We start from the raw sequence: 16561 nt of genomic DNA on the forward strand, positions 1-16561 counted from the left end.
GGCGGCGCGGCGCGCCCGTGGAAATGTTCGACTGGAATATTAAATGCTTAATGTACGCAGAAATATAAATTGCTCATAGAAAAAATTCAACACAAATTACCATAGCTGTATACTCTTCATTCTATTTATTTGTGCTTTAAAATGGTTGTAGGAATTTTTGGAAGTTGGGATGTAACCTTTTTTGCAAAAGCAGAAGAAACTTTCCAATCAAAATTGGAGAAAAATTCTGTTTATCCGTTTGATGAAATAGAAAAAGATCGTGAGAATTTTACATTATTCTAGGCCATAGGCCTACATAATAGGCTAGGCTAGACTAGCCTAGGCTAAGCTAGGCTTTTTTATTTATTAGGCCTAATAGGGCCTATATTTTATTGATACATTTTTGTTTGGTAGGATACTCCTGGGGCGCCTGGCTACTTTTTTTCCTTGTGTCTCGGATTAAGCCTAACAATATTAACCGTTTAAATATAGGACCTAGGCCTAGGCCTAAGCTATTTTATTTTTTTTAAAGATAGTGTAACCTACTTATTATATAATTCAATATTAATTGAGGCCTTTCCCATAACCCCTTAGCCTTAGGACTACAGGCGCACAACATCACATGAATCATATAGCTTAGGCATATGTTTTAGTTTCTTCAATTATTCTAGCCTACAGTTAGTAGGCCTACGGCAATTCACAATGATTACCATAACATTTAATTAATATCATGATTATTTATCTAGGATACGAGATTATATTCCGTTCACCTTGGCTAGGAATCTCTGCAGGTATTTTAACAGGCCTCACACTCAGCATGGTTATATTCTACGCTTCAACGACACCCGACGTAAATTACATTTCGATTTATTTAACCCACTTATTTACAGTATGTGTTATGCAATATTTGACGAAAATCTGCTTATGGAACCCGTTGGGCATATACTTAAAATAATAGGTTTTGAAGAGTCATCAGTTTCCATTAAGTCTATTAATTGACGACACAATATCCCACTTAAAACCTGGTTGCTTAATTTAGTGTTACGCATTTCATACCACGAAGAGAGAGCATTAATAACATCAATGTTGTACAGAGAGTGGGCACCAAAAAAATCATATTATACGGTAATTTAAAAACTAACAGTTACATTTGATTAACTAAATAATTCCTCCAATAATTGCTGATAATGTCTCTTAGATCAGAAATACAAATTAGGCCAACTATCAGTCCATTATACAATTTGAAATCTACGCTAATTATCTGCAACAAAGATATCGTAAACAGTTCTTAGAAAATATTTGTAAATATTTATGCTAAATTCACTAATAATACGTTTCTTGACACGTTTGAAAGCCTGCGTTGTAGTGAATGCTCTTCCCTCAAATTATTTATTTTTTTAGCAATGGGCTTCGAAATTATAGGCCTATTCGTTCTTGTCGTAGCCGGCCACGCAAGGATTGGAAACATACTAATTGATTAAAAATTACAAATAAAATCGTATTAAAATCATGAAAATGCTCAATAATTTCCTTGCATCAGTGAATCAACGGCAGGTAAGCGCGTATAATGTGTCAACACTGTTAAGATACGGCTTACTTGGCACGCGCGCGTCCACATTCTGATTATTATTAAACATTTCCAAGATTCACTCAAATACCTTTTTTTAAAATTAACAGCAATACATAACGTTTTTCTTCATCGCTATGGCCGTTATGTTGTACACAACCTACACGTATAAAGCTATACGAAAGATAACATTGGATATGGCAAATTCAAGATACGAGTTTCGCATTAATAATAGACTAATATACAGAGGGCACGTTCATAATATCTACATACGCCTTGTGGGACAAAACAGTGGTAAGCTGAAGATAGTTAAGTTCACTAGTAGAAATGTATTGAAATAAATCATTCAGTTTAAACGGTTTCTTATCGTTGAAAGTCTGATATATTGAATCAATATACCTTGAAATCTTCTTTGATTAAAATGTAAATGTTTAATCGTGTGATCACGGTGTCATGGTTGGAGAAATTGTTATATGGCTGCACGACTCTGTCTGGAATTTTCCTATGGTTATATAAATGTGCTTTGAATTGCTGTAAAATTATTTTACTTTTAAATTTACTATATTATTATGGTTGAATGTTAATAATTTCCACACATTATGGGTGGGTGGCACTACCACATTTGGGCACATCACAATTTGTTTTCAAACTAGTTTGATAGTGTAGACAGAGCTTAGACCTTTTTAGTCACCTGTCTTAATAATATACTAATAATGCTTTAATTTCGTAGGTGCCGGTGACGTTTATTACAAAGTTGTACTCAACGGTTATCATTCCGAAGAGTTACCATTGACGTCATCAACGGTCCGTAAAGAGGTAAAATAAAGCCCCGAGACGGAAACGTATATTTTACAATAATATTCGTAAAGCTTGGTCCCCACTAGGACACAGCACAGAGACGTACACGCAACACAAGCGTGTTGACCAATGACAAGCGAGAGTTTGAATAATCCATCGCTTGTGATTGGTCAACTCACTTACGTTACATCCTTGCCTTGCGCTTCTAATGGGAACCAAGCAGTAATAAGGTAGAAAATAATAAATAGGGAAAGACGAATTCATTAAAAAAAAAAAAATTGCATTAGCAAAAAGAAAGTTGGAATCTGAATTGCATATCTATTTGAAAAGGATGATAAACTCAAAACTGGTTATATTGTCTATATACAGAAATTAGAGAAGTTAGGAAAACGGTTAGCAGCTAGGCTAAACTTGAACTACTTTGACTGGCTAGATAAATCAACGAAACATGTGATTAGACATCGGTGTCCCTATGAGACTCCTCCTTCACCGATTGCTGCTGACTCAAGTTATGAAGTTAACTAGGAAAGTTAAGTTATCCATCAACATGAACGAAGCATTCGAGAACACGACATTTCACGGGAAAAGTATTTATTACTTAAATTAAACACTTTCAATAATGAGAGTATGTCCCTCTATACTAATAAATGACTGATAACAGTTTTTATCGTTTTATTAAAATAATTATATTCATACTTGAATAATTATATGTATACGTTTGCTTCTTTCTGTATGGGTGCTAATTGAGTATTGCCAATATGTTCAGATTATAAATAACACATAGGCCTCCTACGGCATCGGAACAAAGCATAGAGACAATGTAAACCATCTAAAGCACTGTCTACACTATCAAACTTTATGTGACAAAAGTGTGATGTGCCTAAATATGGTGGTGATATGACATCATGTCCATATGGCCACATCACATTTTTTTGTCACATAAAGTTTGATTAGTATAGACAGAGCTTTATATGCAGTAGAACTCCTATTGAGGGGACACCAGAAAATTAGAGTCTCCTTGGGTCATCTGAGTAGGGTTGGCCGTTTAGTGTTAAAACATTATTATAGGCCTATCTCTCTTTTGTTACACGGAAAAGGGGTGTTCTAAAGGAGGGGGTTCTTCAATATCTTAATATTCGAAAGATGCTATACTCCCCGTTTGTTTATTTAAACAGTAAACAGATAATGAATCATCATGAACTGAAAAGAATGAAAAGGATCACCAGGAAGACCAAATAAAAACTGGATAAACCAAATAAAAAAAGATTTTAAAGGAAAAAATGTAGACGTTTAGCAATAACAAACCATCCTGCCCACAACAGAAAATGTATTGAAACAAATCGTGGAAAGCGAAATATCGGAAGAGGAAGAAGAAGAACTATTGGGATGTATTTGTAATCAATCTAAAATAGAGCTATGTTCTGAAGCATAATGAGCGTTCCCACGTCGTCAGCAAGGAGATACATCAGTAACAAAGTGTTGATTATTGATTGCTTTTAAGTTTTGTTTGATAACGTCTACTGTGTTACAATTCAAACTGTTTGTGCACGGTCCAGGGAGAGAAGATATGTTTCAAACCGCTTAAGTAAATACTCGGCAATTTGAAGAGCTATTCAAATTTCAAATGCAGATATATTGATGAAATAATTGCAGTCACGTGGTCACTTTTAATGTACTGGGATCATAACGAAAGAGATGGTAATTTGATTAAAAAGCTTTTCAATTTGTATCGTATTGCAAAATGTTTGATCTAATAAGTAAACAATATGTGATTTATATAACTGAATATATTGGAGGGAATGATGATGATGAAGATTCATTAGTGGATCATGATGCATGATTATGATGCATGATTATGACAACATAAATAATTTCAACAAGAAGTTCTCAATAATAGTTAACAGTTATTCGCTAGGACGCAACGCGAGAACGTAAGCGCATGACTAACTAGTTTTAGCTTGGCTCCTACTAGAACGTAACGCAAAGACATAAGTGCATCACAAGCTACTGTAGTTTTAACTTCTTTCACGTTGTTCTAGAACGCAACACAAGCGCGCATCACAAGCTAGTTTTACTCTAAAGCTCTGTCTACTATCAAACTAGTTTGAAAAACAAGGGTGTGATGTGCCCATCACATCACATTTTGTTGTCACATAAAGTTTGATAGTGTAGACAGAGCTTTAGAACGCGACTCAATAAAAAATATATATATATACACACGCAAAAAAGTTTTGAGATTTATGTGTATCTCACTGCCAAGTCACAAAGAATCGCGTCACGTACGACGGACACGTGTAAAAATATACAAATTGATAATAATGGTAGGCCCAACGCTTTTTAGTACGTGCATGTACGTGTCTGCTGTGCATTTTTTATTTTCGTGACTTTGATGGTATGTACACAACAAATAAATAGAAAACGTCAGCGGCTTTAGTTCATGATCGGTACTAATCCTATTTGTCCTGTAAGTAACCGTACAATACACTTTGGCATTACAGACGGATCAAGTAGTCTTAACCAGCTACAGTAAAAACAATCTATTCAATTCCAATCGCGCATGAATTATGAACGATGTTTACATTATCAATGTTTGCAAGCAACGTCACTTTAGAATCATCGAATTTACTGTAAGACTTTGAGAACTATGTTTGTTTGTCCCCTTGATCATTTTTATATATGTATATATGTATATACAGTGATGAGTGAAATTACGTAATTTCACTCTTTCCTTCTTCACTCTTGGTATATGGGCGAAACAAGAAGTCGACGCGGGCGCGCGTACACAAGACGCTTAAACGCGAGCGTCCAATTTGTGTCAGTAACGAATTATTTGACCACTTCGTTTACACTATCAAACTAGTCTGACAAAAAAAGTGTGATGTGCTCAAATATGGTACTGATATGCTCAATGGTAGTGATATGACATCATCATGTCCATACAGTATATGGGCACATCGCATTTTTTGTCACATAAAGTTTGATAGTGTAGACAGGCTAAACGGGTATTTAAACTAAAGCAGATAGAGAATAACTTCACTAACTATGGTATGCTCTGTATTTTTACTTGGCTAATTTATTATGACCCAACTGAATTTATAAATTGGTGACTAAATTTTCTTGCAATTTATGTTAAAATAAAACACACACTTTAGAGAATAAAATCGTCTTCGTTTACAAAGCAAATGTAAACTTTAATGGATGGTATACACAAAAGTTTATGGTTCAATTTGTGTTGAGAGCGTCTTGGAGAATTTAATTAAAGACTGATATAAATCATGCATTTTCTTCATTTCTAACGCTAACGAAAGAACCATAAATTATGTTTAAAATATAACAATGCGACTGTAATGATGTCACAGAGAGATTCTATCAGTCATTTCAACTTACTATTTCAATTTAATCTTATTTCAATGTTAATTTTCTTTTAAACATCTTTAGTTGAACTCGTTGTAAACTGTACTAACGGCCAGTGTGGTGAATATGTTTCAATTGCAACTGTTTTCAGCCTTTATCAGAAGAAAGCAGTTGTTTTGTTAGATTTATGAATTGTATCTTACTTACAAGATTTGCCCAAAGTCTGTATTTATTGTCTTTGTTAGGACGTTTCGATTTTTGTTTGGAGTTTACAAGCTCAAGTTAGTATACGTATGAAACGCCATATGTGCCAAAATATTTATATTTTTTTACTAAATTAAGTCAAAACTCCGTCTGGAACCCAGACTACTTACTTACTGAGTACGGTACTGTATGTAAAAACAAGGCCATATACATGGCTGCAGTCGCGTGCTCAAATTTGAGTTAGTGTTTACCAACCGACCGACCGACTGACATAGTGAGCTGTTAGAGTCGCGTTGCATGCGACTAATGACGTATAGTGTTCACATCCAAATTGCATCGTTGACGCAGCGCACAAATATGTAATAGGTCTTGATGTGAACTTTCCCCTTCAAAGAACCGTTTCTATATTTATCGGAACCCTAGCCCTAGTTATAAGATTATGCAACACGTTAGTTACCGTACAACACGTTCGCGTCAGAAAATGTGAGTATTGCGTTAACAGGCTGGAGGTTAGTTGGTTACTATATCATATGATTATTTCCACTAATCATAAATTTACATTATTTTTGTCTTAAGCTGATAATGTGAAATGTGAATTTAGATTATACTTGAAATACTGACATAATCCTGATTTATGTTGGGAAATGGTAAAATACATTTGGTACAAGAATGACATCATCTAAATTGTAATATGCAATTGTACATTAACTATATAATACACAACATAACATAATAATATAAATTCATATGTATATTCAAGTTTACATGAAATGTATATTATTTTCATTTATTCAAATTATAGTTTATTGTTCCAATTTGCATACATGTGGTAATCAACTGTAATACATTTTGTACTTAAGTTTAATAATTATTATCAGTTTATAGGCCTATAAGTTTAATAATAGTTAATATAATATGTTTTGTATGTACAAAATGTAAATTATAAAATAGGGAACCAGATACATTACTAGCATGGAAATAATGGTATAAGTATCGTGTTCCAACGTATCAACTGAAATGCATTACTTTGTAAAGTGACCATGTAAGGCAATTGAACATTACCCAACAAACCTAGCATATTAAACATTTTAAAGGCAGACGAAGATGATAATATTCAGACAATAAAATATAAGGTCATACTATGTCAGGCTATAAAAATGCAAACATTATAATTACACTTGTATCATATATCGTCTCGTAACACATACCAGCACCTTGCAAAAAAAGTAAATTATACTACTATCTCGAGCGGGTACCTCTCGAGCAGCTTCACCAGATCTAACAACATAAAACTCTAAAATATTTAAATCAATTTAAAAAAAAACACTTCCCTTTATTTCTTGGTCTTCTTAATCAACAATATAAATCCAAAGAAAATAATTCCAAAATAAATCTATAAGCGGATCAAAGATACAAACATCTTAGAAGCACAAACAGTGTACAAATAACCGAATTTAATACGATTGGTTTCCACGTGCATGCAAATTGGAACAATAAACTAATTTGAATAAAGGAAGATAATACATTTGTGTATTTATACAAACAAATAAATTGTGTATATAGTCTTGGACTACTAATAGTGTGAGGAATAAAAATAAAACCCATATTTATTTATTATGAAAAGTATTATTAATCGCCTTCGGCATCGAATATAAAGACATTCCTTTGATTTTGTCGTGATATAACTTGTATAGATTGGTTTGACATCGTTTTCCAGAGGTCACAGTTCAACATCATCCAGAAACAAACCGACGTGCTATAAATAAATGAGAAACTGTGTCAAAATTATTCTAATGTTACCGAAGTACTATTTATCTGTAATGAACTATAAGGTGGTATACTTTTCAAAGTCGTTAACTTGTTTCCATATTCCCTGTTGTTATATTAGTTTAATGTACGACTTTACAGTATAATCCATAAGACAGCAATTATATAAGACCCAAATTCAAACTCCTTCATTATATGAGAAGGCCGGATGAAAGGACTTAACTATTTTAATAGCTAAAAAATAATTATAATTAAATCAGCTGACTCTGAACAATTGTATATAATACAGTATTGCATTATTGATATCAGCAAAACTGTGATATCAGCCTTGTACAATATCAAATATTTTTCTTTTAATATCCGGAAGGTATTTATATTTAATTATGAGCAATGTGTTTACAAGGTATCATATTAAACAAAATAATGTCATAATATCTCCTTTCACGCTTGATTAAGCACTACAAGCATGTTGGGAACCTTTTACATGTAGGCCGGTGATGAAAAAATCGATACATTGAAAAAACATCAAGTAAAGTGAATGGAGCAAGCTGCTCGATGAGCATGAGTCGATGTACTGACTTTAATTAAAAGACAGAAACTGTTCCTTCGACGGCAAATCAGTTGTTGATATAACAAGACGAAATGACGTAGATGAAATTGATTCTTACCTGAGTGAGTGGTGAGGTGAAATCTCCCGGGCTTTGCGAGTGTTCAATCCAACTCCTTAAAACTATCGCTTGAACAAATGCAGTAAAAAACAGTGGTGATTAGGAAAAAGATTTGTAAAAGCAAATATCAGCTGATGCAGACAAGTTGGCGAGCAATAAAACACTTTTATAATCTTCTTTACAGTTTGGCTCGAGTCAGCGTCGAGTTCAAATGTGCGCCGCCGCCACGAGTCATTTTTACCAACGACGACATTTCAGGTATATTTCTTGTTAACATATCTTCAACAGCAAGAGTCAGATTCTCGAAGTTTGCCACATCGGTATTTTTAATTAAACGTGGAAATGGTAAAGTTATATACTTTAGCAAAGCCTATGGAACACGATCGGCGAACGGTAAATGTATAGGGTGTTGAAACTCTGTATCTACTTCTATTGCATCGCTACTTATTGTATGCATACTGTCGAATCAAACCAAGCAAGCAAGATCACACGGGGATCATTACTGGACTGTATTAAATGTTGAACTTTATTATCGTTTTTCATAGAAAATATTGATTATAACACTTTGGAGGATAATAATTCCTTGAAAATCTATAATGTGATGATGTTTCAAAATGAAAATATCAGAAAGCGATTTATAATATGACATATGTTTTCAATTTGCGATTAGCATCCAGCGTTCAACGTGTTTTGCAAGATTGATATTATCAAATCAATTTCACAAAAGCAGCGAGACTTGATACTGATATTATGTACAATATTTGAAATAACTACATGTGATACTATAGGGACACTGAACAAAGCTGGAATGTTGTTGGTCTCATTTCTTCGAAATTTATAAATGCTGTATTTATAATGTATTCTGATGTATGCCATTTTTATCCTCAAGGGAAACACATAATTTTAAATTTTGCTATATGCCAACAAGAAATTGAGGAAAGATGAATTCAAGTGCAGTTGTAGATTCGTACGTACAAAACGTTACGGTATATTATTCGCAATTTTAGAATTACTAGAAGCACTGATTGGTAATTTGTATTTATATATAAATAATTCCTGCAGAAACCATCGTGAAAAATTGCTGTTATGAATATTTTGATTTAGAAAGTTGTGTTGTCTAAACATTGGACTAAACATTTGGACAGCTTAATTAAATCTAAAATATGGCATCTAATGAACATCACTACCCCATAGCTGAAGTTATTACGGTAGAACAGCGAATATTAAATGCCACCACCGAAACATCTGATGAGCATAATGATGAATTAACCCTTGGTATCATTTATACCATATCTATAGCAATTATCACCGGTGTTTTTGTAATTGCTGCTTTAGCCTTCATGCTTATAATATGGTAAGTACGACATGATCATTATGTGATGAATGTAGTTTACTGCAGTTACTGCAGTGTCATCATCTTCTCATCTGAATGATTATAAAGTAGATAATAGTTTTAAGTACGGAGACACCGTACTTGAAGAAAGTTCCGTTTAAGAAATCTTTCGCTCATCTTGTATAACTTCGATTAACCCGACTCGTTAAAATAATATATCTTTTCTCGACATGACCTAACTTTATACACACAAAAACATTGGTGATTCGACCTCACAATTCACAGCTATAACATTAGACCTCATAAACGGAACCAATAATTGAGCGATAGTTAGACAACATTAATTTGTTTTAGTGCATTTTCATTTTATTTTGATAAATGGTCATAGATAGTTCCTTAATATTTATGACTACGCCTAAACTTCAACATAAAAGGGTAGTCTAGTCTGAAACAGCAAAATATATGGGCCATTTGAATACAAATACATACCTATATTATGATAATTAATTTTGTGGTAAATTGTATTTGCATTTGCAACGATTTACCCCAACATCAATTATCATTATTTCATTGAATTGCCACATCTTTTGAATTGCAACTTATGATTTAATTAAGATTTCGGGGACCCCCCTATGCAAACAATGCCTCATCCTGTCAATTGTATGTATTTGTAATATGCCTATTGTATTTGATGAATGAGCAAACAAACACAATGAAAAAAGTAGCCTATTTTACAATAATATGATGATGATGTCTCAATGTTTTAGCTGTTAATATGGTTAAACATATCATTATTTACTTGACTGCCTGGAGGGACTGATTTCTGTTTATGATTTGTTTTCTTCAGCAACAAAGCAGATTTTGCACGAGACACCCTACTTTGCTAACTACTGAGGAATTACCAAAATAAAATAGATTTCTTAAGCTCTGTCTACACTACCAAACGGTATGTGACAAAACAATGTGATGTGCCCATTAAATGGACAAGTTGACATCATATCACTACCATATTTGGGCATATCACTACCATTTGTGCACATCACACTTTTTTTGTCAAACGAGTTTGATAGTGTAGACAGAGAGCTTTATGTGTATTTTAATAACATTAAAATGTTTCTTCGCGGTGGTAATGAACTGATTATTATACTAATGCTGCGATCTTCGTTTATATCTTTAATTTAGGAAAAGACGCCAGACCCTAGTCCATGACCACCGGGTTGCTAGGAGACTAATGATTGACAGTGTGTCATCATGTCAGACATCTTATCAACGATTTGACGTTAATGACTCAACTGATGTTTTATTTTCAACAAACATTAGTTTATGTGATTCTGCGAGACATGACGTCCCTGCTGTGCTTACAATATGACGACAACGGAGAGATGGATTCGTTTACGAAAGCCGTTAAAATCTCGACGGTCGGTGGCTCCTTGAGATGGTGATTTACTTTCTTTGTATCAATGTTTTAAAATGGTAAACAACGAACGTGTTTTAACAACCAACACATTTGAAGCGGGATAAAGAATTCTAATTCGGAAATTACGCAAAGTTTTTAAAAAGATGGAAGACAATTACGAAACTGCTTATCTTGTGGGCTGTGACGACAACACGAAAGATACATACTTTTTATACGCGCGCGCGTCCACATCCTGTCACACTCTTCGCGTAAACTGTAAAATATTGTAGACTATACTAAATTTGATTGTGTAACTATTGTATATATTTTCTAAGATACATTTTCAATATGTTGTTACATATTTAATGATTTGTGATGACTATTTTTGTCAGTGACATCACAGCTCTAGGGCCTGATGTGTGTCTGAAGACGCGTGTGATAGTGTGCTATTCTCTTTAGCAAGAGATAAAGTATCAGAACGTAAAGCTCTGTCTACACTATCACCAATAGTTTGACAAAAAAGTGTGATATGCCCCAATATGGTAGTAATATCCTCAAATAATGGTAGTGATATGACATCATTATGTCCATATATGGGCACATCACATAAAGTTTGATAGTGTAGACAAGGCTTTAAAATCTTAAATGTTATGTATTTCATTTACTAATGTAGTAAGATGGGATGATCTATCTCGAAATTGACATGACAGGTTTGAAAGAGTAGAGACTCGCGCATGTCAATAAAATGCAATTGCTTTATGAAGTAATCAACGAAATTGGATATAATTTAAAAGGTATTATACCTAGCTAGGTAAACTACCATATCACCGCACCACAGGCAAAATAAAATTAATGAAAAATGTCAAAAGTAAATCTGTATTTTCTATTAAATAAAATCATATTAGATTTTTGTTGTTGAAGTATACTAATCCTCCACTTTTAGTCGAATTTGTATGTTAAAATGAGAACCACAATACCACAAGGCAAAATATAATTAATGAAAAATGTTAAAAGTAAATCTGTATTTTCTATTAAATAAAATCCTATTAGATTTTTGTTGTTGAAGTATACTAATCCTCCACTTTTAGTCGAATTTGTATGTTAAAATGAGAACCACAATACCACAAGGCAAAATATAATAATGAAAAATGTCAAAAGTAAATCTGCATTTTCTATTAAATAAAATCGTATTAGTTTTTTTAATAATCCACTTTGAGTCGAACCTGTATGTTGTTAAAATGAGAACTACAATACCACAAGGCAAAATAAAATTAATGAACATTTTTAACAGTAAATCTCTGTTTTCTAAATAAAATATATTAGTTTTTTAATAGTGAAATTGCACTTAAGGCAGCAGAATCGCAATATTTAATTAGTTGAAGGACTAATCCCTTATGATGAATATTACTGTGCCTAAATGTAAGATGATACTTACTTTAATGTTGTGTTATAAATTCTAAGCACGTGTTTAATCCACATTGCTCTGAACCTGTAAATATGTTATAATGTGAATCATTAACTTTATTTCAAATAATATCCATTTATTCCAAAGAATCATAGACGAATATCACGTGATACGTTGTGTCAATATTTTTGTAATAAATCTAACGAAATGACAAGAATTGTTCCATATTTTATAATTCAAATATTTGTTTTCAACTTTTCGTATGACATTAATTACTTTCGAATTTTGAGTTTATTGAACGCAATTTTTACTATTTGACTTGACGTAAACGGGTTCACGTCACCAGTCCGTTTGTGCATAGGCCAAACGCGTCAACCAGCAACACAAACGACACGTCACTAGTCCATTTGGTAACACTCGTTTACCATCAAAATACGTTATGAACAGCCGATGTCGTCACCTGTCTGAATTAATTCGGTTGGCACAATGGTTGTTTAACGCGTCGAACAACAGCAACACAAACGACAGTTCATTTGGTATAATGCGTTTACCACCGAAATACGTTATGAACAGCCGATGTCGTCGCATGTTTGTATCAATTCGGTTGTCACAATGGTTTGATGGGAGACCGGTAAAATCATATTAATTGCAATCGATTCACAGTAATTAGAGACATGCCATATTAAAACGTATGACATGACATGCGCCGTAGCCATAGTTATTGTTTGTTTAAAATGATATGAAATTGCTTCCCCGGAATAATAGAATACCTTTCAAAATTTTGTTTGCAAAAGAAAATGGCGATTTAAATTAAACAATATTTTTACTAAAGTATCTTTCGTATGGTTTATATATCTACACTAGATATATCGTAATTCAACACTATCAATACAGCTCATGTGTGAATACACCTTTAAGTATATATCAAACTATCATATGACTCGTTTAATGTACAATGAAAAAATGGTTATGCATTGTATTATCACATTTGCATATGACATTTCGTCAGCGTACGCGCAACAAAACACATACGCGCATGTGTACACAATATCAGCAGCACTCAAACATTGCGCCTAGTCGCGTTTCTTTCGTCGTATCGTGTTTTTTTTCTTCATCTATGAAGCCGCGCCAATATGGTTCACATCCATATTATTTCGATTGGTTGCAATCAGAAAATAAATATTATATTTCCAGATATTCATTATTTTTATAATCGAAAAGCTTGCCCATTTTCTCTTTCAATGAATTCCTTCTCAAATGTACTGATCGTTTACCACATCATTATTTTATAATTTTCCGAATCGTCATATCTTCTAGTACATTCAGTCAATGTTGAAAACCTGACCCACTTGTGTCGAAACCTTCCATAATTTACAGAATAATCACCACTCAATGACGTTCTCGGTAAAATATCAATGCCAGCATAAATATTCCATAACGGCGTAGGGACAAGATACAGTTTATCCGATGATTTTACACAGTAGAACCTCTGTTTTACGTACCCTGATTTTACGTACGCTTAAAATTACCGATGACGTCATCATTTTTAGTAATTCATTACATATATAGTGTTATTTGTAATAATAAAATGCATATTCAACAAAATAAATAATAAATTAATTTTTCCTCTAAACAAATTCATGACATAAACTAGACGAAGGAAAACAATCATCTCATTGGTTGTATTTTATTTGTTACAAGGTAAACCAGTCTAAAACCGTTTCCAGTTCACCACGGCGGAGGAGCAAGCACATTTCCATTAATATTTATGCCGAGAAAAATATAATTTCAAGGTTAAACATAACATAATTTTAATGAACACTGCAGTGATCAGTATAGGTCGCAAAATGACGACTTCGCTTGTGTAAAGCTTGGTTCCCACTAGCGACGCAACACAAGGACGTGACGCAACGTAAGTGATTTGACCAATTACAAGCGATGGATTATTTGAACAGCGGCTTGTCATTGGTCAACTAGCTTGCGTTGCGCGTACGTCACTATAGTGGGAACCATGCTTCATAACGCTCGGTGCATTCCTCCTGTTTTATCCGTCATGTTATCAATGTTAATATGGTTTTGGTGGGTCTATTGTGCTTAAAAACAAGATTATATATTCGGAACCATATAAATAACATAGCATCTATATTTAGACAGAATCTATGTCAAATGAGTTTGAGTTCTTAATTAAAATAAATAAAACCTATTTAACTATAATACTAATAATATAAATTTAATCTAACCATATTATGAGTAAATATAAAACCACTTATCAACAAAATACCACATAGCTGTGTAAAATATTAATCCAATTTCAGACTTGCCTCCGCCAATAAGAAGTAATCTAGAAACTTAACTTAATTATGACGTATTACTATGACGTAGCAAAGTCGTCTCCCACACACATGTCACGCAGACAAGATCTAGGCTCAACAACTAGCTCCCTGCTCGCATACAAATAAGCACCCAATAGTCCCACCCCAACCAACATGGGCCCAGTAATTGAATAAACCGGATCATGATAAGCCTAGGCCTAGACGATAACAACGTTTATTCTAGCTCAACAGTTTAGGCCCGATGCTATGGAAGGAAGCAAATTAACTCTATACAATTAGGGTAGTACAATGAATTTAGCAATTAATGTTTAAAAACTTACAATTTCCTTTCCATTTTTTTATTCTAGTCCTAGCTGATGATCGGTGAGCGTGAGTGGTTGTGGTACGGGTACGGGTGTTGAACGTGGTTTGATTAATGAATGGATGTCGTTTCTGATTGGTCAGTAGTTCCCTTTATTGGGAGTTCGGCGCGACGGATTGTCGTCTGATTTTACGTTACGATTACGCATGCGCTGCACATACGTGTTACAAAGATAAACAGGTCTGCAGATTGAGTATTGTATGCACGGAGAAGGATTGCGAAATGGCTAAATGCTACATAAATAATTATAGATTATAATACACCCATATTAAATTGACAAATATTGCTTTAACATAATAACAAATTGACACGAATCACAGGTTAAAATACATACAAATCAAAGGTGTTAGTATCATAATAGACTATCTTTCTAAAAAAAAAAATCCTTAAAATATCAAAATATTAGAGGGCGTTACCACATTTTTAGTAAGTTTGCAACATAGAAATGACAAGATAGAGGGCAGCACATTGCTTTCTTCTACAAGGTACTAAAAACTGTGTCCTACTCTATTCTTTTTTAGTCAAGTTGTACTAAATCTGTTACCTTACTTATACTGTACTTTTAGAGGTGGGTGTGGCAGTAAATTATTTATACATTTTTGATAATAAAAGTGTTTTCAAGAAATTCTAGAATCATAAAGGACATAGCAACTTAAAATCTCCTGTGTTGTGGTAATACTGTAGTTTACTTGTGTTCAGACAAGATATGTTTTTATTATCACTTGCACCTATATAAACTTAACCACCAATCAACATTGAATACCTGGGTTAGGCCCTACTGTTGCATGGCACGTACAGGCCTATTTATCAAGGACTACTATAGAGGGGATCTTATTTTACTGTTTTTCAATTCTCAATACCATTTTTTTCATTAGCCTTATTGTTGTTCAGTATCAGCAGCTGCCTCACTTGCTTGGTAAGCTTTCATTTCGGATGTTGAAGATGTTAGAGGGCGGACTTCTTCATCAACGGGTTCATCGACTCGTTTGAAGTCTGAATGTGTAACAATAAAGGCAACAAGACCTCCAAAGAGACAGATCATTAAACCAAGGAAATTTCCAATCATGGCTCCTGTTGGCAGGGTACTATATGGCTCTTCAGCACTATAAATAAAAAGATATAAAGTCATTTAAATATATATTTAAAAAAATGTACAATTTTAAAATACAAGTTTTTGAGCGTAAAAATGATAAAATAAAGTATATAGAGTGGAGGTGACAGTGGTACTATAAATATTATTATTTTGTATTTTTATTTATTTATTCAAGATCCAACAGCGTATAAAGAAAAACACCAATACAGGATCGCCATAAAATATACATTAAGATTAATGGGAAGACCTGGACAACAACAAAATGGCAAACAAAAAGCTAATGGTACATCTTTTGAGATTGTG

At 33.4% G+C, this 16561-nt stretch overlaps 2 protein-coding genes across 6 annotated transcripts in view; one reads left to right on the forward strand and one right to left on the reverse strand.

Moving 5' to 3' along the window:
- Positions 1 to 16561, reverse strand: part of LOC140039219 (transmembrane ascorbate-dependent reductase CYB561-like) — a 58714-nt gene that overhangs the window by 17010 nt on the left and 25143 nt on the right. For 4 of the 5 annotated variants that reach the window (XM_072084845.1, XM_072084859.1, XM_072084852.1 and 1 more), the window contains exon 6: positions 14143 to 16268. In XM_072084845.1, the coding sequence (XP_071940946.1) occupies positions 16043 to 16268 (226 nt within the window). In that variant the 3' untranslated portion in view covers positions 14143 to 16042. Of the gene's footprint in view, positions 1 to 14142; positions 16269 to 16561 lie in introns of those variants that run through there. The other variant, XR_011842517.1, reaches the window with a different exon arrangement.
- Positions 69 to 2991, forward strand: LOC140039410 (cation channel sperm-associated auxiliary subunit TMEM249-like). The gene is made up of 5 exons (XM_072085013.1): positions 69 to 259; positions 726 to 829; positions 1657 to 1840; positions 2277 to 2362; positions 2714 to 2991. The coding sequence occupies exons 1-5, from the start codon at positions 142 to 144 to the stop codon at positions 2867 to 2869; spliced, it is 648 nt and encodes a 215-aa protein (XP_071941114.1). The 5' UTR covers positions 69 to 141; the 3' UTR covers positions 2870 to 2991.

Source organism: Antedon mediterranea, chromosome 1 (genome assembly GCF_964355755.1).
Source record: "Antedon mediterranea chromosome 1, ecAntMedi1.1, whole genome shotgun sequence".
NCBI lineage: Eukaryota > Metazoa > Echinodermata > Crinoidea > Comatulida > Antedonidae > Antedon > Antedon mediterranea.

Excerpts from the sequence above, each read along its gene's own strand:
- LOC140039410 (XM_072085013.1), top strand. The coding sequence starts at position 142 with ATGGTTGTAGGAATTTTTGGAAGTTGGGATGTAACCTTTTTTGCAAAA. Across the intron at positions 260-725 it reads TGATGAAATAGAAAAAGATC|GATACGAGATTATATTCCGT; the intron begins GTGAGAATTTTA and ends TTATTTATCTAG. Across the intron at positions 2,363-2,713 it reads CATCAACGGTCCGTAAAGAG|AAATTAGAGAAGTTAGGAAA; the intron begins GTAAAATAAAGC and ends GTCTATATACAG.